Here is a 20,706-nt window from a genome sequence, read left to right as displayed (position 1 = left end):
TTTTTCTGCTGATGACCTCATTTGTGACAGCCTGAGAGTGCCGTCAAGGTGTTGTTTCTGATTTTTGTGGTGATGGACTTCTTAATGGCAACCTGAAATGTGGCCACACAGTTCTTAACGAGTTGCTGAATCGGTGTAGGATAACCTGGGGCAGATTTAAATGTGGTAAGATACTTTGGCTTGAATCATTTGTTGTGTCATACCAGCAAAAGTACTATCTTAAGTTCCTGGCTAGAATTATTACCATACGCTTTCCAGCATGCTTTTCAAACTGTTGTGGTTTAACCCCAGCTTGCAACTGAGGACCATGCAGCTGCTTGCTTCCACCCCCCTGGGCCTGGTGGGATAGGGAGGAGAATCAGAAAAAAGGTAAAACTCATGGGTGGAGAAAAGAACAGTTTAATAATTGAAATAAAAGAAAATATTGTAATAATAATACTATAATAATTGTAATGAAAAGGGAGACAACAAAAACGGAGAGAAAAGTAAAACCAAAGCAAGGCAAGTGATGCGCAATACAACTGCTCACTGCTTGCTGACTGATGTCCCGTCAGTCCCCAAGCAGCGATCAGTGCCTTCTGGCCAACTCCCTCCAGTTTATATACTGAGCATGACATTCTGTGGTATGGAATATCCCTTTGGCTACTTCTGGGCAGCTTTCCTGGCTCTGCTCCTTCCCAGCTTCTTGTGCACTGCCTTGTTGGCAGAGCATGCGAAATTGAAAAGTCCTTGATTTTAGAGTAAGCACTACTTAGCAACAGCTCAAAACATCAGTGTGTTATCAACATTACCCTATACTAAATCCAAAACCACAGCACTGTACCAGCTATTAGGAAGAAAATTAACTCAATCCCGGCCAAAACCAAGATACAAAGTTACTGTGGCCTCTTATTTTAATAATGGGACTAGCATAAACAGAAACATAAAACTGAATAGAGAAATTTTCTGTTAATCTGCATAATTAGCTTCTTATTTTTTTATGTTTAAATTATTTTCATTAAATTTATGGTAACTGAACATCATTTTCCCCCAGGCCTTTATAAAATCCATCGTTTGAAAAAAAAAAAAAAAAAAAGAAAAAATAATGAACGTAGTATCTAGAAGTCCAAGGGAAATGTTTTACAGTTCTTGTTCATGGTGTAACTTCTTTATCCTGAAGACTGTTGTATGTAGCATGGGTGAGAAATTTAATAAAGTCCTTGAAACCTAACAGTGCAAACATTTAAGGCTTCTTTTGAAAGGTTTGTCCTTCTGCTTCCTTGCATCTGTATCCAGTTATTTTGTGATTCTTTGCGTGCCTGCATGCCTTTCATTTTTAAGTTTTCCCCTGGACACTGCAACTTGAAAATGGCCAATGATTTGGTTCTGTTTTGTGGTATATGGCAGTGCTAACCCATTGGAGCTGGAAGATGGTGCAGAGGTGTTGGGGGAAGAGAATAATGCTGCAGCTGTTTAATTAGTAGCCAGTTTTATTGCTTGAGGATATTGATTTTTAGGTTATGCTACTTCTGTAGTATCAAAATACACTGTTTGAATACATATTTCTGTTCATATGATCATTCAGGCACTCAGGAGCTCTGGTTTTTTGGTCCAGAGTTGCCTGAGTTGAAGAGGTTTAAATGATCGGTATCCTTAAGCACAGACAAGCTGCTCAGTTCAAAGGTCACTCTAGGGACATGGTAAATAATTGCACAGAATGGCCTTTTGCCTTTCCCATGTAGACCATTTAACAGAGATCATCTAAAAGTAAAGTTTTTCAAATACACGTGGCACTACTTTTACATGGTGATCATTTCTACCGTATCATGAGCTGGACTGAAAAATGTCAGTATAACAAGACAGCATCAACAGAATTTTGCAGTAACTTGGGCCAAACCTAAAAAAATGTGAAGAGGTAACTGACCTTGATTTAGGTAAGCAGAAGGTAGTGACCAGAGTTGGGATATAGGGGTGGTCTTACCATATTTAGAATCTTGATTTCCAGTAATAGTGGTGCTGGTTTTCTTGACTTGAACCTTTAGCCAGTGATTGAAGTCATGCAGTTTGCTTCTGTTAGGAGGAAACATTGGTGAAGATCTGGTATTTTTTTTGAATCAATACAACTTATTTAAAGGAAAAATGCAAAAATCATATATTTCTGAGCTTAGCTGGATTTGAACACTGGGAAAATGGTTGCCTTGCTCGGTAGTGTAATTACATTGGGGTTTTTTAACCTAGCACATCTTCTGAAAATTACAGTCTTAGTTCTTACCTGTAGTCACTCTGGCAGCTTTTCTTGATATGTACCCTCCTGGCTGTAACCCTTGCCTGTGCCCTATCCGGGTGCTATAGTTCTAGAGTGAAGTATTTGAATGCTCGGGGGCTTATCAAGCTTTTTCACCATGCTATTTAATTAGGTGTGGTATGTAGGGAGAGATGAATGCAAACTCTTATTTGGAGTTTTAGGCAAGTTTTGTTTAAAGAGAAAGTAACGCTTGCTCACTTCCAGCCCTATTACAGTTTTCTGGTTCCTATATGTGATAAACCTCAAGGCACTTCAGAGAATTCATGGGTACCAGAAAACCCTTGATTAGTTATTTCTCTGGCTATAATATAAATGCACTAGATTAATGTGCTTCATCAGCTTCCTATGGGAAGTTGCTCTCCCTCTTTATGCAATCCAGTGCCAAATTTTTGCACTCGGCATGTCTTTTACCTGAAAGAGCCTGTTATATAGTGCTCTGAAAAGTTTATGGTCCCAAAATGTATGGTAACTTAAAACTTGCAGTTAAAAATGGAAATGAGGCTTCCAACTCAGGTCTTTTCATTGCTAGCTAACCTCTCCAGTCCCTTACGCAGCAGGTAATAACTAAGTTCTGTTGAATTCTTCTACTGTCCGCAGAGAGGCTTGCTATTCTGTGGCCTTGGGATATTTGTTGTAAGTGCTGAATGTGTCATGTTATTTCTGCGGTTGTGTTTTTTGGGAAAAACATCTGAAAATTTGCTAGATGCTCCAGTTTCCTTGAAATGGTGTAGGAAGCTTGCAATACATAAATCTTAAAAGGGTGAGGAAATGGTCATCTCTTCCTGGGCAAGTTCATTGCTGTATGCCACCCGTTACTTGCTGTTTAAAGCCATACTTGTAACTGACTTGACTTGGAAATTCAGATTAAGTAGGAGCAGAATCTTCTGTATGGCTGGAATGTTTGGATTTTTTTTAATTTATTCAATTTAAGAGCCAGGCAAACAGCAATTTTTGCAGAATTTTGTGTAATAGAGCTTGCTCCCTCTTAAATAACAGCGAAAATTTTGTGCAGTCTTTATCAGGAGTTCATTTTGGGCAGTTCAGCTGTTATCACAGAACATACTTTTTGTAACAAGTTCCTTCAGGTCTTATATATGCTGTCCAGAAGCAGTAAGGACTCGAATCTGTCCACTTCAACAGCAAAAGCAAAATACCTAGTGTGGGTTACATCCACCTACTTACCTATTTGTTGTAACAGATTATTCTTATCTTTATTTCTCTATAGCCATCAAGACTGTGTTCGTGTATAATTTTCTTCTTGAAACAGAATTACAGATTTTCCTCAATTATTTATTTGAAGTCTTGCATCTGTCTTGGTGCGGGGTTTTTTTCAGTGGTGTCTTTGTCAAGTTTCCCCAGCACTGGTATTATTCTGGACTACACAGTGCAGACTGTTTCTGTTGTCTGGATAAGAAAGCTTGATTCCTAATAGAAAGTCCTGTGGTGCAGTGTGCAACTCTGCATAAGCAGCCAAACAGCCGAATGGAAACTAGGAGTGCTGTGGTCCTGTACAGTGGCTTGTTGATTAGTAGTTTGTTTTAGCCAGCTTGCAGTAGGCCAACTAGTTTGCATCAAGATTCTTAGAGTTAACAGCTGAGGCTACAAAGTAGGTTTTGGTCATTCCCCCCTGCTTTGAAAGAGGTAGTCCTCTCACTGGAGGAACAGGACTGCTATTGCAATAATTGCTTTGCATAGACCATTACCCTAATGGGATTTTTCACACGCCTGGTTTGGATATACTGGTTTTTGGTGTTGATTGCACAATCTGAAAAGTATCCTTTTGCTGAGGGCCATGAACCTGGGTGTATTCTCTGAGCACTGTCTTCCCTGGAACCTGTCTGGGAAGTTCTGCTTTTGTCCTCTCTGTTAGCTTTTTAAGGCTGTAAGTGTGGTGGTTGTACTTTTTGAGCCAGTCACCTTAACAGTTGAGGGAAGTGAAGTACCTTATGAATGACTCTGGCATGATGGGGAACTTCACATCTGGAAAGACAAGCAACAGGATCAAATTAGTAATGCATACCATTGCCAGTGACTCAAAAGGAAACTGTAGTAATAGTATTGTAGCTTGTAATACTGCCCCTGGGTAAATTCTGCTGCCTAGGCAGTTGACTCTGCAAAGACAGCTCAGGTTATTGTTACGGTGCAGTACTTGATCTGTGGCGGACAGAGGGTGTGCTTTCAGGATGCTCTCTTAGGGAGAAAATATTTTCTTTACTTTGTTTTCCCCAAACAAATCCAATGCCTACTAAAAATCAAACTGTCACCCTGTCCCTGACTAAATAGTGGTTCTGTAGTGTCTGTGGCACATGGCTACAAAATTTTTATAGCAAGGACATTTATCTTTCTCTTGTACTTGCAGGGAAAAGGTGAAGAGTAGGGGGTTGCATGTTTTTAACGTGTTCTAATGTTCTTTTAAAGGACAAAACTCTATGCTTGCTATGCTCAAAAGACCACTAACAAGTTTTGTTTTTAAAAAGGAATTCATAGCAATTTCAAAGGTAACTTAGGTGACTCGTGCTGGTTATGCTTTGCACATTGGGCCAACTGGACTTGCCCAGCAGGTCTTCCAGCATAGCAGACCACAGTTCCCTAAGGATTCATTCTAGTCCAACTGGTGCTTGCTGCCCCATCATCCCATCTTCTTCTGATAGGTCTGATTGTGCTGGCTTGCCCACCCACCCCATACCCCTCCTCCTGGTTTTTTTTTGGTTTTTTTTTTTTTTTCCCCACCAGCACAGATGTCCTCACAATGTTGCAGTGGCTTTCATTGGCTTCTCAAGTATTAGAGCAACTTGCTCAAAATAGGAAAACCAAGAAATACCTTAGATAAAGATAGTAGGAGAAATAATTGAGGCATTCCCACTTTATATGTTGGAAGGTTTTTTGTTTATTTCTTATTACTCTAAGCTTTAAATTTTCTATTTAAGTAGATGTCAGTAGCTGTATCTGACTGTTAAATAATAATATGAATGTCTTGGTGTTTGAGTAACTAAAAGTAGCTCAATTTCAATGTAGCTGCATGCACGCCTCATGTTTGACTTGCAGATAAAACAGTCTTAATAGACTAGTTTAATTTGCCATAGCATTTCATAATATAGCTAAAAATACAGATAAAGGTATAAATTAAGATCTGAAGATCTCTACCTTTTGGATGAAGATCTCGAGATTTTACAGCAGTGAACCCAGTGGCTTATTCTGGCTAAAATGCATCACTGTTGTGGTTGTTGCTTGCTTGTCCTACTTTTTTGCCTGAGTCTGATGATCCCAGGTGAATCATACTCTGCTTTTTCCTTATTAAGGTTTGAACTATCCTTCAAATTTATGTCTTTGCAGCAGTTCTGCAGCAGTAAGACAGAAAAAACTTGCCGGTTTGTATTTGCAACATGTGCCTTGTAAAGGCTGCTGCTTTTCATGCCGCAGGGTGAAATTGTAGGTTTTGTTGTAGTTGAGGGTATCCACTAAGAAAGAATTATGTTAGCATTGTGGTTTTCCTCCTGGTGTCAGGCTGTCGATCACAGAATCTCAGAATTGTTTAGGTTGGAAGGGACCTCTGAGGATCATATAGTCGAACCCCCTGCTCAAAGCAAGGTCAAATAGAACAGGTTGCCCGCAGGTGCACGTCCGGACAGGTTTTGAACAGCCCCAAGGATGGACACTTTCACAACCTCACTGTGCAAGCTGTGCCAGTCTTTAACCACTCTTAGGGTAAACATTTTTTCTTCTTTTTTCCCTTGTATTGAAGTGGGATATGCTGTTAATTCAATTTGTGCCTGTTGCCTCTTAGCCTGTCACTGGGTACTGCAGGAAAGAGTCTGGCTAAGTCTGTACTTCTTTCCCTGCATCTTTGTCAGGTACTTACACATGGGTAAGATTTCCCCCCCTGAAGTCTTTTCTTCTTCAGGCTGAACAGTCCCAGCTTTCTTAGCCTCTTCTCATTTGAAAGATTCCGCGGTCCCCTAATCATCTCAGTGACCCTTTGTTGGACTCACTCCAGTAAGTCTGCATGTTACATTGTACTGGGGAGCCCAGAACTGGACCTGGTGCTCCAGATGTAGCCACCTCAGTGCTGAGCAGAGGAGAGGGGCCACCTGCTTTTCCTAATGCAGGCCAGGATACTGTTTGCCCTACCATGAGGATGCATTTCTGGCTTGTGGTCAGCTTGTCCACCAGGACTCCCGGGCCTTTTCTGCAAAGCCTCTCCCTAGGTGTGGGGCTCAGCACTTCCCCTTGCTGAACTCCCTGAGTTTCCTCTTGGCTCATTCCTCGAGCCTGTCTGCATCCCTCTGAATGGCAGGATGACCATCTGGCATATCGACCACTCCTCCTGGTTCTGTGTTGCCTGCAAGCTTGCTGCAAACTTGTAGAGGGGGTACACTCTGTCCTATCATTCAGGCTGCTAATGAGGATGTTAAACAGTACTGGTCTCATCAGTATTGACCCCAGGGTACAACCCTAGTGACTGGACTCCAGCAGGGCTTTGTGCTGCTGGAAGTGGTGATTTTCTCTCCTGCAGCTTTCCTTCTTAAAGCTCAAGTCCCACTGTTGACAATACTGAATTGCAGACTAGCTTACTCACTCCTTTTTGTGTGCTCTAAAGGAATCTTCTGCTTTCTTCTTGTTTGATTTCTCATTCTTTTCAGATATAGGTATATAGAGGGAAAGCCTACCTGTGACTTGTTCTGACTTGAATCCAGGAGGGAACAAGTTCTCCATCTCATGCAGCAGATGGAATTTTTTTTTAAAGAGACCTGTAGTTTTTAAAGGGAAAATAAAAACAAAAACACCATGGCCCTTTTATTGAATTGTTCCTGTCTGTTGGTATTTTGATGTGTCAGACCCTGCTTGTCAACTTTGTTCCTGTATGGTTAGTTGCACAGCAGTAGTGATGGGGCAGATGAGTATGGGTAAAGTACTGTAGTAACCTGCTGGGTTCAAGTTATCAAAAATACAGAGCTGCAGCCAACTGTCCTTGGCTTGAAAGAGTGATAAGGGTAACAATAATAGCCAGCTCTGTATTGGTAGCATTTTTTAGTTACCCAGCTGCACTGGTATGTTTTTTAATCAGAGAAAAACACTCCTCCTCTCGCTGCTCTTCTCTGGAACTTAATCTTTTACAAAGAGAAATGTGCTTGAATTGTAATGGTTTTGTATTCTGAAATTTCCCTGTTTTCAAAGTAACCTTTCTAATTCTAGAAAAGCCAGTCTGTTTTCCATAAAGCAGTCTTACAGATACATCCTAAGCTCAAAGAAAAACTGTATTTGCATTGTAACCATACTGATAATACAGTAGTTTCAATATATGCAGTATAATGAATAGGACTTTTAAGACTGTGGTATCAACTTAGCAAATTTTAATTTGGACTACCTTGTTAAGAGTAAACATCACTGTTAGGGGTGAAACTGCAAGAGTTTGGCTCTTGCATTTAAAAAAAAAATTGAAGTGTTCTGTGGATTTAGTATATAAAGTCATGTGCTTGAGTGGTGAGAATCTTTTCTCACTTGTAAAAATTATCCTTGTAGGTAAAGAGACTGAAATGTAGGGCTCCCGGCCTTGTCTGACAAAAAGGGTCTCTTTGGGCAAGTGCTGGACCTCTTTGTGTTGGGGGATTGACTGTGGTGTTTCCATCATTGTCGCTGACCCTGAGTTTGAGTATCAGAAAGTGTAAACTAGTAAAAAAACCTTGTATGTCTTGGTGGTTCTCCTTAAAATTTTCAAATCCATAGTGTCTGTCTAGGGAGCAGATCTGTGGACCAAATTTTCATTGGACATTTTTTCATACAAGTGGTCTTGTGGCCCTGCAGGTTGTCATAGGGGGTTTCTTGCCATGGAAAATTGCACGATCTTAGTAAACTGTAAATCTTGTCTCTGCTCTGTGTAACAACTTGCCTGAGAGCCTTCTATTGAGAGTCTCTTCGATGCTTGTTTTACAGAAATATGTTTCTTTCCCTCTGTCACTTATGGTGTTTCATCTTTTTGGTCATTAGAAGCTTTTTAACCAGAAAAAGGCCATCTTTAGCTTATATACCTTTTTGGGGGTTATGATAATCTCAAAGATAGTCCTGTAAACTTTGTCTTTATTTGATATTGGAAATAAACATATTTATACATAGATTGAGAGTGTTTCCTTCCGCTGTGTAACTAAGAATGACCAAAATGGTACTGAGTATCAACTTTAAATATGAGCTGAAGTGATAGCAGTTAATCTGAAGTACACTTACCATTGGTTCAGATTCTTCTGTCTTTTGAGGACTTTGATGACAGTGTGCTTCTAACTAGGTAATTTTTTGTGCGTACTTGGAAACTTAGAGTTGTTTTTAACTTTCAGGCCTGACTATTTGATTTTTAGTATCCCTTAAGCTTTACATGTTGTTCTGGTGTTTCTAAGTGTGTTAAAAATATAAAAAAGTCTTCTTTCATTGTGGGAAAAAAACCGCAAGACTGCCCCATTGTTTTGCTTTTCCTTTTTCTAGGCTTCAAACAAACTTTTTTTTTTCTGGCGATTATAACATCTGTAGTATGTAAGGTATTAGAGCATTAGGATATTATTTCATGAATGCATTGATGTTCCTCTGGGTAGTTAATGTATTTTATCTGTCACCAAGGAGGAATGTGCTGTACAGCTTGCTCCTTCTGCAAGTGGTCTGACTCATGAGCTTGAGGTACTTCAAAAGGATTTCAGCACTTCATCCCATTCTTCAGTCTTGCAGTTGCTTTTCTAATAGAAGCAGCAAAACACAGTGGAGTTACTTCTCGGCTGCTACAGTTTATTACCAGCACAGTCATGAAAGCTGACATCAATCACAATCTTCATGTTTCACGGTCCACATATGCCTGTGTGGCTACGAACACGGGGTCTCTTGTACCACTCCTTGAAAGCAGTAACCACCATATGCAACTGGGGTTCCAGTTTGGATGATCAGAATTACAAGCTGTGGGACGTTGGTGCCTCTGCAATTTAAGCAGTGTTGTGGGAATGGCATAAAATAGCTGTTGGAGACCTCCAGCGAAATATGGAGCCTATGTCCAGTGAAAGATGTGTTGTTGTAAGACTTAAAATACATTAGAACTATTCCTTAAATATCTGTAGGAGCATAGCTTGTGTATCCTGACAGAATTTGTTAACTTTAAAATTTTTCTTACCATATAAACTGCTCGTCTAGTGTGATTGTAAAGAGGTGAGGCTCTTCAAGTGATGTTGCCTGCACCAAAGTCAGTGGAAGAAGTTCACTTCACTGAGGGTGAGCTAAGGTTTCACTTTTATTGATTCTCAGTCACATATGGGTAAAAGGAGCCCTTTTTTCAGCCACAAGCATCATCTCTTGTGCCAGGGAATTATAGAACTCAAGCAAACTGTACCCATGAGGTCTTGAACATGCACTCCAGGAAAATTAAGTCAATCTTCAAAAGCAGTCATTGCTAGGGCCTATTTCCAAAAGGAACCGCTGTCCTTTAAGAAAGATGTGGTTCTTGGGTTGGTTAGAAAGATGAAAGAGCCGGAGCATCTTTGTTGTAATTGTCTCCTGCTTTTAACACCTCTTATTTGTCATTTAATGGAAGTAAGAGTGTGGGTTGACTTTAGGGCATAAATATTGTGACTTCTGAAGTCCTCTTCTCCACAAAGCAGATCTGTACACTGTACACTGCAGAAAGAGAGGGTGGAAGCTAAGAGGAATGGAACTGAAAGCAAAAGAAAATGTGCATTGTTTCCTACAATGAAATGTAGAGGTGTGCAAAGTGATTTGTCACAGAAAAATGGAGGTGGTGATGGGGACATCTTGAACCCAGCCCTGGTTTAGTAACATGTACTGTAGGAACAATTTCCTTTATTTGCAGGCTTCTTTTCCCCAGCTGCTGCTGCTTCTCTGACTTCTCTATGACAAGCATTTCTCTTGATGCAGGTAAAAGGAAAAAATTTTCAGTGCAGGTCAGTTTATCATCATAAAAGTCTGAATCAAGCTGGCTGTAAAAGATACTTTTTTGGTATCAAATTCTTGTTTGAAACTGTATATCCACAACCTTAAGTTGTGCATATTGTAATAGCATGGAAATTAAAAATACTTTTGTTATTAAGGTACATTATTTAATAGGAAAAGAAAGATAACACATTAAGTGCATTAAGTGAAGCTGTGTTTAATGAGATATGTTGTCTGAATGTTCTTTCCCTCCTTTCCTGGATTGTACTTTTATTGATCACCTGTATGTCTTCTGTGTACCTAGAGACAATACATGCAGGTTTCCTCGGCAGTATGAATTTCGGAAGGAACGGGTGGGATAGGAAGAGCTGTTTTTCTCTCTCCAGTAGTATGTGTCTGATTTTATATAGGTGATTTTAAGCATCTTATAACCCTAAAGTACATGCTTAATAAATGTAAAAAAAACTAGCTGCTGATTTGCTTAGTCCGTTGTTTGTTTTCCTTTTTTTCACTGTAGCCAACCTTTAACCTTTTTGTTAAGGACTAAAAACACCTTTAGCCTGTCTGTCGTCTTTTTTTATTATTATTTTTTTATTTAATGTGGTCTAGATGTGTGAAGTAATACTTAACCTTTGGCATCACTTCTGGGATTTCTTATTGCCAGCTATCAAAGAATCCCATCTATAAAGGAGAGACAAATGAGTTTAACAACTGCACATAGCTACTCTAGCTAAAACATACTTTGATGAGCCACTTGTGAATAACAGTAAAGCAGGGTTGCAACTTGCCAAACACAAATGCTTGAGTATGAGGAGGAACGTTTAAAACGTAGAAACCTGGTTGTCATGAGTTACAGTCACTGTTTGAATACCTAATAATAACGTTCCTTCTTTTAGAAAGAAGGGTGGCTTTTGAGAAAGCAAAGAGATCTGTCCATTAATAATGCACTTTCTGTTACTGAAAGTTTCCAAGTCATTGACGGAAGGTGGTACCGTTCAGTTCCAAGTGTTACCAACCTGCAACTTCTTGGAAAAGATTTTCTTGAAGCCTTGCCTCATGGAGGCAAGTGATGAGAAGATGAGAAGAAAAATGAACTAAGTGGGTGAATGTTTTGGAGTAAAAGTTCTTCTCCAGTTTCTAGAGGAAGTGATGAATATTGTTTGTAGACTCAAATCTAAAGGGAAAATTGGATATTCAAATCAATTATATGTTTACGTATATCATAACTTTCAGGTGATTTATCTAGCTGTTTTATGAGCTTGGGGGGTTTAATAATTGTGGTTAGAACACTTAAAATTCCCTGACCTTGCCATAAAGCAACAGTCTTTTCATGTTTTTTGTTTATGGGATTAATACTGTAGCTTTTAGATTTAGATAATGCTACTATAGGAATTGCATCTGGTTCCTTCACTGCCCATTTCCTAATCGCTGTAGAAATTTCTGGCAGGAGGTGTGTCGTCATCAACCCCCAGCTGAGAAATACGAAGTTAAAACTCAATATGTTTTGAAACAATAACCCCAGGTATTCATTAGACCTTATGTTGTTAAGATACCAATAAAATTTATGCCAATTCTTACAGCACACACTGGAGTTAAACTGTTAACTATAGTGAATAAGAGACAGTCAAAAATGTCAAACATTTTTTAAGTTTTAAAATGCAGTGTGCAAAATGAAGTAGCTCGTATTAATTGCTAGGCAACTGTGCAGAATACTAGACCACCGTTCTTGCCAGGTATATTCAAAAGTGTAAAATCTACTAAATTGGGAGTTAACAGAGTAGTCATTTGCCCAGTCTAATGACACACTGCAATTAAAGCGCTTGAATATTTATTCATAGCATCACTTACATGCACACAGCTATGTTAAGGACATGATTACAAAGCAGCCAAGTGTTCTAAGAGCTCTCAATAGCTACATTTAGATGTGTAATAGTTGAGCAAAAATGTGGAAAAAAACCTCTTTTATTGCTGCTGCTTCTTCTTTAAGCCCTGCAAGGATTAGCTCATAAAAACTCAGTTTGCAGCTCATTATATGAAATACTTTCTTGATGTTTTAGAGATGTGTGTACATCTTGGATGACTTTTATAAGTGAAAGAAAAATCTTTTTGTCTTACGGCACATGCAATTGCAAGTAAACTTGACTTCATCCTCTCCTGGAGAAGCCCTTTGCTTACAACACTAAGTACAAATGAAGTATCTCTAACAGCTAAGCCACTTCTGTCTCTATCTTGTGGGTAAAAGATGTCGTTACTAACCCGGATTACCAGATTTTTCTTGGTACTGGGTTTACCATGATTTCAAATCGCCATGTTATACTGATTTCCTCTCTTTCCTTCCTTCACGTTATTTCACTATGTTAAACTGCATTTGCAGAAATCTTAACTATTGCGAGGCTGTAGACATAGAACCAATATCCTGATAAAACATGCCCTGGCCGTAGAAGGAGGCCATGGAGGAATGTTTGCTGGTTTTCAGGCCCCGAGTGACAAATATTTGTCTTTGAACTGTTTTTTGTCTTGTTACAGTGGAGCAAAGCAGTGTTCCTGGTTCTGTTGCCATGCAGCTGAGGTCTTGATTTGAATGTTTCCAACTGCAGTGGAGGAATGTAATAGCACAAGTATTTCTTAAAGCAAAAGGTGCTCCATTTGAAAATTTGTGTGGTGAGAAAATCGAAGACATTTATTCCCTCCACAGAGTTTAAAGGGACACTGTGAACTTAAAATTCTAGGTATTTAAGGGGTTTCTTTTCTTCTTTAAACAGTTGTGGTAATGGCAGTGGTTTTTCTGCACTTTTGTGGTTTGCTGTTGTGTTTCTGATCCAGAAATGCTCTGTGAAGGACTTGCACAAACTGATTCTTTTCTCCTTGATAATCAGGTCAATCAATTGACTATAAAGTGTTACTAAGCACAAGAGACAGCCCGATTGCCTGAGGAGAAATGACAGAGGGAAAAGAAACTAGAGGATGTCCAGCTGAATCACTGTGATTTAATAACTTACTGCCTGTCAGCTGAGCTGTGGAAGTTGAGCTGTTAGCCTGGCCAGTTGCTAGATAAAATGAATAGAATAAGTAAATTTAAAGAATTAAATCAAACCTTTTTTTTTCTTTTTTTTGTTACCTTGCATTTGGGGTGGGATAACAGAGCCTGCCTTTTTGCTACTACTCAGCTGAAACTTGTTAGTGCCTTGTAAGCAGGCTGTGTGCTTTTACCCTCTTGTTTTAACAAAAGTATGTGTGTAAAATACTCTAAAATACTCTAGGTAGCAGCAGAAGCTTTTTTTCCCCTGCTTTTCTTTGACTGGGGCCTATCTGAAAGTTTCAAAGTCAGGCATTAGTCTTCACCTAGTATGCTAAAAATGTACTTTTTTATAGCAAATTAAGCTTCATAAGTTCTTCTCTTTAGTTCTTTTCAATTGCGTGCTGCTTCTCATGGTCTACATTTTTTCAGTCGTGACCTTTATTTCAATCATTCAGAAAGCTGGATCTGTGAAACACTTTTGAAGATTAAAAATAGTTTCTTTTTAAACTGCTCTACAGTAGAAATAAATACTAGTAGAAATTGATACATCCCAGGGAAGTATCTATAGTAAAGTAATCCCTTTTTTTCCCTCTGAGTGATCTACAAATAATTGTATTTGGAAATAGTTAGATACTTGTGAGAGAACTTATTTTGCAGATGCTTAATGTATTCAGTACTTAGTTTTTATTACTTTTGGAAAGCCACAGTTCAGTAAAACTATTGTATATTGGCTGCTTAATAAAGACACTGAAGTAACAGTTTCAAAATCAGTAGGCGGTTGGTTCATTTCCCTTTAAAACAATTCTGGTTTCATCTTAGTTTCTTGCCTTGTGGGGTGCTGACATAGGTAGATATGTTAAAAACTTGTTAAGGAGGGTGCACGGTCAACTATGACTGCCATGACCAGGCATTTTCCAACTTCCAGGGAGTTAGGGAGGACATGGGAGGGAATTGGATTGTAATCGAGGAGGAGGGATAAGGGGGATCTTCCAAGTTCATGTTGAGAAAAATAAGAAAGGATCTGTGCTTAGCTTGCCTGGGGAAAGGAAAGGAGATTGGACATTATGGAATGAATAGTCCTCCTGCCTTCATATGTCTAGCCTGATTCTATGTACTTGTAACCAAATACAGCGTTTTATTTTTTTATGGGGTGTTCAAGTCTCAATTCAGTACTAAGTCAGGAGCAATTACAAAATAATGGAAGTGGCAGCTTTCAAAGGTGTGATGCTAATTGGATTTCTGCAAGAACAGGGGAGCTATGCATGGATTATTGCTTCTTTTCTTTGGTGTGTAGCCTACTGCTTTTGTATTGGTTAAACCACTGCTTAAAAGACAGATAGTAAATTAATTAATTATCCTGTGATGGGAGTCGTTCACTGCCTGGGGACCTGTTAATAACCGTACTAAAGATTCAGCAGTGGAGGTGAAGTATTTCCTTTCGTGTCAGAAATGAAAATATTAGCTGGTAAGAAATACTGAACAAACAGAAAAATAATGATGCCCTACGTGCATGGGCAATGCATTGTACTTTTCCTTTTGAACTTCACAGAGCTACTCTGCCTGCCCATCCTTTCCCTTTCCCCTGCACTGCAGTAGCCATCCTTCTTATTGAAGAGGGCCAGACTCTACTTGCTTGTCTCTTTGCCCCAATAACAGCATCAGGCATATTCTGGTTTTTAATTTATGACTGACTTTTTCTAGTTTTCCATCCTGTGTTCTTCTTTGGGAGGCAGCCTTCATTTTCTCTACTTAGTTATTTTGTGAAGGTGGAACTAGCAAATTTTTATTTTTTTTCCTTACCTCATCATGTTTTTGCTAGTCAGTGTGAATGTTAGATGATCAACAGCTGTAGCTTCCTACTGACATCATTCTTGCCTCTGGAGTCTCTGGTCTACAAAACAGTGACTAATAGTTTCTGTCATCTGAGCAGCAGTTTCTGAACCCACTATCTTGCCTATTGCTAACTTGTTTAGATTTGAATTACTGGGTTTCTTTAATGTAGCGTTTTAATCTAATGATCCAACTACAGATGTTTTGTTTCGGTTTTACTGGAGTAGCTTAATAATAGTAAGTGTAGAAAGGAAACAAACTTGCTAAGTGTAAAAATAAAATTGACATCACGTTTGTTTTTGTTTTTTTAAATATGATGAGTTGAGACAGTTGAATTTGAAAGCTGGGTCAAAAGCTTATGTAATTTTGAGACCCTAAATATAGAATGGTGTAATGACACAAGAAGATTGATCTCTGTGCATATGTTCTGGTAGAGTATTTTTGTTTTGTTCTTATTCTGTGCATGTGATTTAAAACTAAGCTGAATACCCTCTGCTTGGAAAAATGGTCTTGCTAATATTCCTATCTTATGCTGTGTGACAATTTAAATTGACATGTAGCATGTAGGTTTCTTTATTATAATTGTCTGGGTGTGGGGTCTTTGGGTTTTTTCTTTTGTTGATAGTAGAATTTCCATTTGGTCACTGTAAAATTTATTTATTTTTTTTTTTTTTTTAATAGTAGTGGAATGGGGTGATGATGTTAAAGCAGTATCAGAAGATGAAGCCATGGTACTGGTGAACCATCAAGCAACAGGTGACGTCTGCACTCTGATGATGTGCCTTCAGGATAAAGGCACGGTAGGCTACAACTGGGGAGTGGGATAGGTTTTGCGTATGTGATCTGTTACCGTGGGTGTGCTTGCAATCTGTGTGCGGTACTGGTGACTGACTTCTGTGTGTTAATCCACCAAATAGTCTCAGAGTCCTGAATGAGAAGCTTTTTCTTTAGATTTGGTTTAATGTGACAGCCCGTAACTTGGAGAATGTTTTAGACCATAAATGTTGCCTTTGAGGGTCTAATATGAGGTGAGTCAGTGTGCATTCAGTCTAGCTTAACACAGAGGGAAGCAGATCTCTTTGCAGTTTACTTGACTTTCTCCTTTCACCTCATGCCCATATGCAACTCAGGCCAGCTTTGTTCAGACCAGCACAGATCTAGCTTCTTGGTTACGACTTTATTCTAGCATGGAATTTTTCTCTTGAGTTAGAAGCAAGTTATGCATGGTATTTTGAAACTGGAAGTGATTTCCCTATGAGGGCATGTCCAAGCTAAGCTAAGACTAGTTAAGGTCAAAATTGCTTGAATTCTTATTTCAGAAACTCTTAAGCATTTCTCGGTGAGAGGTGCAACTAATGTCAGGGTTTTTTTGCACGTTACTGTTCAGAAAATTCACGTCTAGAGAGTGTAGTGCTGGAAACTAGAGTATGGGATCTAAACAGGAGATTAAATTTATGTGCCAGTCAGGAGGAAAGGGATATGTATGATTAGGTTACAAAGGGTGGGAAACATAGCTGGCAAGGTGAAAAAGTGCATCAGCTGTATTTGCCTTAGAGTTGTTGTCTTTTCTGCAACAACATGGTGAAGAAACAAGGAAAACCAACTGCTTTTTGTTGCATCTGCACAACTTGTAACTGGCACTGGTTTTCTTAATATATATTAACATAGGTTGTGGATACACTGTATCTCTACCAGTGTTTTAACATTTTTGAGGAATTTTCCCAGATCTTACTTATGACAGCAGAGCTGATTTAAAAAAATAAAAAACCTAAAAAAAAAAAAAAGAAAATGGCACTCAAGATTGAGCAAAGACTGATTTTTCTTTCTACTGTAGCCTAAAGAAGACTTCATTTTAAAAGTACTTCTAATTGCTTTTATTTCTTTTAGAATTGAGGAGGTCGGATATATATGGTATTCTGTACTGTACCCCAACGAGCAGAATGACAGAATAAACACTCTTTAATTCCCTTCATCAAAATTATGCATAGGACAATCTTGTGATAAAGATATGACTGTGAGGGCATGGTTCTGTGGATATGTATTGCATATAATCTTAAATATTGATGTCTCAGGTGTTTTAAATACCATAGAGCTTCCTTGACTCATCTATGTCATGGTGTATACTAAGCTGTATTTATGCTGTTTGACTCCATAGCTAGAAAGTTCCAGTCAAGACAGAGTAAGTTTCAGTGAATGTAGATGGTGATGTAGGTGAAAGGCTTGCTTCCAGTTCACACAGAAGGGCATACAAAGTAGTAAAACAGTTTACCAAAGGTGGCCTCTGGAAGAACTAGGCAGAACTAGGAAGACCACCTTCCTGTGCCAGTCCAAAATTTCTCCTGCTTGCTTTTGCAAGCCAGTACAGACTGAAAACAGGAGTAATCTGCAAGCGCTTACTGGTTAATGCTGCTTTTTAAAGAATGCTGATTTAAGACATTGGAAGTGTTTGATTTGAAGTTCTATATTTTTCTGTGTAGTGAGGTAGAATAATTGAAATGTATTTGCAACTTGACAATATTTCCTAAGGGCCATGTCAGGAGCTGTGATGGTATTTTTTTTTTTTCTAGTATTTTATAAATTCTTACATACAAACGATAGTATAGCCTATCTGTTTTAAGCAAACTTAATCTCACTAAGCTATAAACTCAAACACATGTGTTAAGACATTTGTTGTCTTTCAGGTTCACTTATGTGAATAGGAAAAACACAATCTCTTATTAGGGAAGTGGAACTTGGTAGAAGTTCTGATTTTTATGAAAGGACTGGACTGGTATTGTTTTGACTAGTACATGTTACCTAAGGCAAGCCACGCAGAGCAGGGTTTCAGGTGAATCAGAAGTGACCTAATTACACTTTTTATATAGTTCAGGAAATAGTTCCAATTTGTTTGTGTAAGTAAGTGTTAAAAGAAACTAAGTAACTTAGTTGAGATCTCATAAACATCAAAGGTTATGTGTTTAAAAAGAGAAATAGGTTAAAATGCTGCTATTGCTGCTTTCTGACTGGATTAGAACGGATAAATGTGGCAATGTTTTTGATTTAGAGCAGAAAGCAGTGCCAGGAAGGAGTGCAGTGGAGACAAAAAGGTAGAGCTTGCAGGTGTTTGAGTGCGAGTTTCAAGACATGCATTCCCAGGTTTCATTGTTAAGTTAGAGGTGCTTGAAAGATGAAAGTCAGTCTATTCAGGTTGCTTTGTTATGAAATCTGTGTAGAGTGAAATGAAAGTGGGCCTGTGAATAGGAGACACCTAGATTTATTTTTTTTTTATAAAAGTGTTAAAAAGCTTTTTCTACATTCTGGATTTAAGCAGGAAGGATGAACCAAAAAGAACCTTAAACAGCATCCAAATACTCTTTCAACCTGTAAACAACTATGAATACGTGCTCAAAATGCTGCTGAATGTCTTTGCTTAAAACCTACTTGAAATGCAAGTGATAAGAGACTCATCTGATAAACGTTGTTGCATTCCTGAGGAGACTAGATGGAAAAGCTGCCACCAGTACCTTGCAGTGTCCTCTGCTCCGCCCTTGGTGGAACAGAGTGAATCTCCATTAATCATTTGCCTTCTGATTGCAAACAAGATAATTGTGTCCTATTCTTTGAACTCCTTCTTTTTGATTGTGTGTTAGAGTGTGTGTATATATTCATTAATTCATACATAAAAATATTTTCTCTTTGTATTTCTTACCACTGCCTAGGCTTATAGGCAGATTTGTAATTACTGAGCTCTGGAGTTTGCTCACACTTGGAGCAAATTGCCTGTATGTTTTGTCTTAGTTATAACTTCTGTGCCGCACTGATCTTTGACACAATTGCATCGCTCCTCAAAAAGACTGAGCAAGTCCAGGGATCCTAGTTAGAAGCTCTGTGTCACCTAAAACATGGGGAGATGGACTTAAGACTCTGAAGAGCAGTGATCTTCCAGAATAAATGTACTGTCATCTAAATAAAGACAATAAAAAGCGGTATGGGAGGAGAGAAGCACTAGCATTCCTGGGCAAGTGTTCCTCCTCCAGGACTGACGTAGAACATCTAGGGACCAATGTTCATTCCTCGAAAGACACAAACCTTTTCTTCCCAGGGAAGCAGATTATTAAGCTTGCTTATCTCCTCTGGTAAAATAGATCGTGTTGGTTTAACTTCTGCTTGATATAATAGAAAAATAATTGTCAAAATGCCAAAGTAGTAGATGAACGCTGACAGTCATACAGGTACTGCTGCAGGCTACGCCATCATCAATGGAATGTTGGTGGTGTTTTTATGAAAGGATATGGTTCCCTACACCAGCCTGTCATCTTTGGGCTGATGCGTAGGCATGAACTTAAGATACTGTAGTGCCCTGGAGAGCAGTAACACCTCTCAGTGATGCTTTTTTTAACTCTTGTCCTTAGGGCACACCTTTTTCTTTTCCCTCTCCCTAAGACTTTCTACTTTACTGAAATGGAAAGAATGTGAATCTCTGCAGAGAAGAATTTTTGCTTTAAGAGCCTCTTTTATTTAACACAGGCCCAGGGATAGCTGTATGAGAAACCATTTGACCAGTATTAGTCTCAAGTGGGGAATTATATCTAGGAACTAATTTTTCTTTTCTCACTCACAAATGCCTAGCGTGCCTTTGTGCGTTTGTATGTGTAGCATCTGCCAAGAGATCCACTGGCAGACAGGAAAGGATACTAGCCTGTCACAGAGGAAACGGATGCTTGTTTCCAAAGCAAAACCTTTCATATCTTTGAGAGCTGTCCTTATCTCTCAGATGTGTTTTCCTTTTCCACTTTCAGAGATGCTAGAAGTGGGTGCTCTTGCATTATCCATGATCTTCAAATAGAAAGTTCGCTAGTATTAAAAAAACTGCAAAATTTGAGATGCTTTTAATGCGCTCTTAGGCAAGGATAGCTAGTTTCTAAATGTGACATCCAGACTTAGCGGGGAGACCAGTAATGTGTCTAAGGCAATAAAGGATCTTAAATGTTTTTAGCCAGTATGTTCTTGCAACATATTCCAGCTACAGTTGTTTAAGGATGAGTAACAGAAACAGGGTATGTGACAATTATCTTTCCCAAGTATATAACCAAGGATTCATTTATAGCTTCTGTGGTCAAAAGGGAGAATAGGTAGTTGGAGCATTCCAAGAGATAATTAGATTTTTTTGGAAGAAAGATTTACTAATACATGCAATTCTAAATACAAATTGCAAATTATCGAGCTGCTTTTACAAAATAAATTCTTGCATAAAATATGATCTGCTTCTTTCTGTGAATTCCACATAAACATATGAAGATGTGAGAACAGGTAAAAGCCATCATCTTTCACTGTATTTTGTTAGAAGTAGTATTGAAGGCATGGACAAGGATTCTGAGTATTTCAGTTACTGTGCAAGCCTCTGGTGTTTGGAGAGAAGCATAGAGTACACTTTAGCAGTAGATGTAATCAACTAAGACGTCAACAGTACGTTGTATTTTCTAGAGGAAATCTGTATTTCTTAGACTGCTTTCCTTCTGTCTTTGCCTCAAATTATGTTATTTTAAACAACTGAAAGGTGCCAAGCAGAAGGTTCGTGTTAAAGATTTAAAAAAAAATAAATCTGGCTACCAGAGAGATGTCATGGTTCTCTGTATGCTTTTTTGACAGTGGTAAATGGAAGAGTACTGTGAATCATTCT

General features: G+C 38.7%; 1 protein-coding gene across 3 annotated transcripts in view; it reads left to right on the top strand.

Annotated features, from left to right (window-relative positions):
* Nucleotides 1-20,706, top strand: part of LPGAT1 (lysophosphatidylglycerol acyltransferase 1) — a 67,148-nt gene that overhangs the window by 12,821 nt on the left and 33,621 nt on the right. For all 3 annotated transcript variants that reach the window (XM_037405251.1, XM_037405250.1, XM_037405252.1), the window contains one exon: nt 15,729-15,847. In XM_037405251.1, the coding sequence (XP_037261148.1) occupies nt 15,729-15,847 (119 nt within the window). The remainder of the gene's footprint in view (nt 1-15,728; nt 15,848-20,706) is intronic.

This window comes from Falco rusticolus, chromosome 12 (assembly GCF_015220075.1).
Source record: "Falco rusticolus isolate bFalRus1 chromosome 12, bFalRus1.pri, whole genome shotgun sequence".
NCBI classification, from domain to species: Eukaryota; Metazoa; Chordata; class Aves; order Falconiformes; family Falconidae; genus Falco; species Falco rusticolus.
The sequence above is the reverse complement of the archived record's forward strand: the minus strand, read 5'-3'. Positions and strand labels throughout refer to the sequence as shown.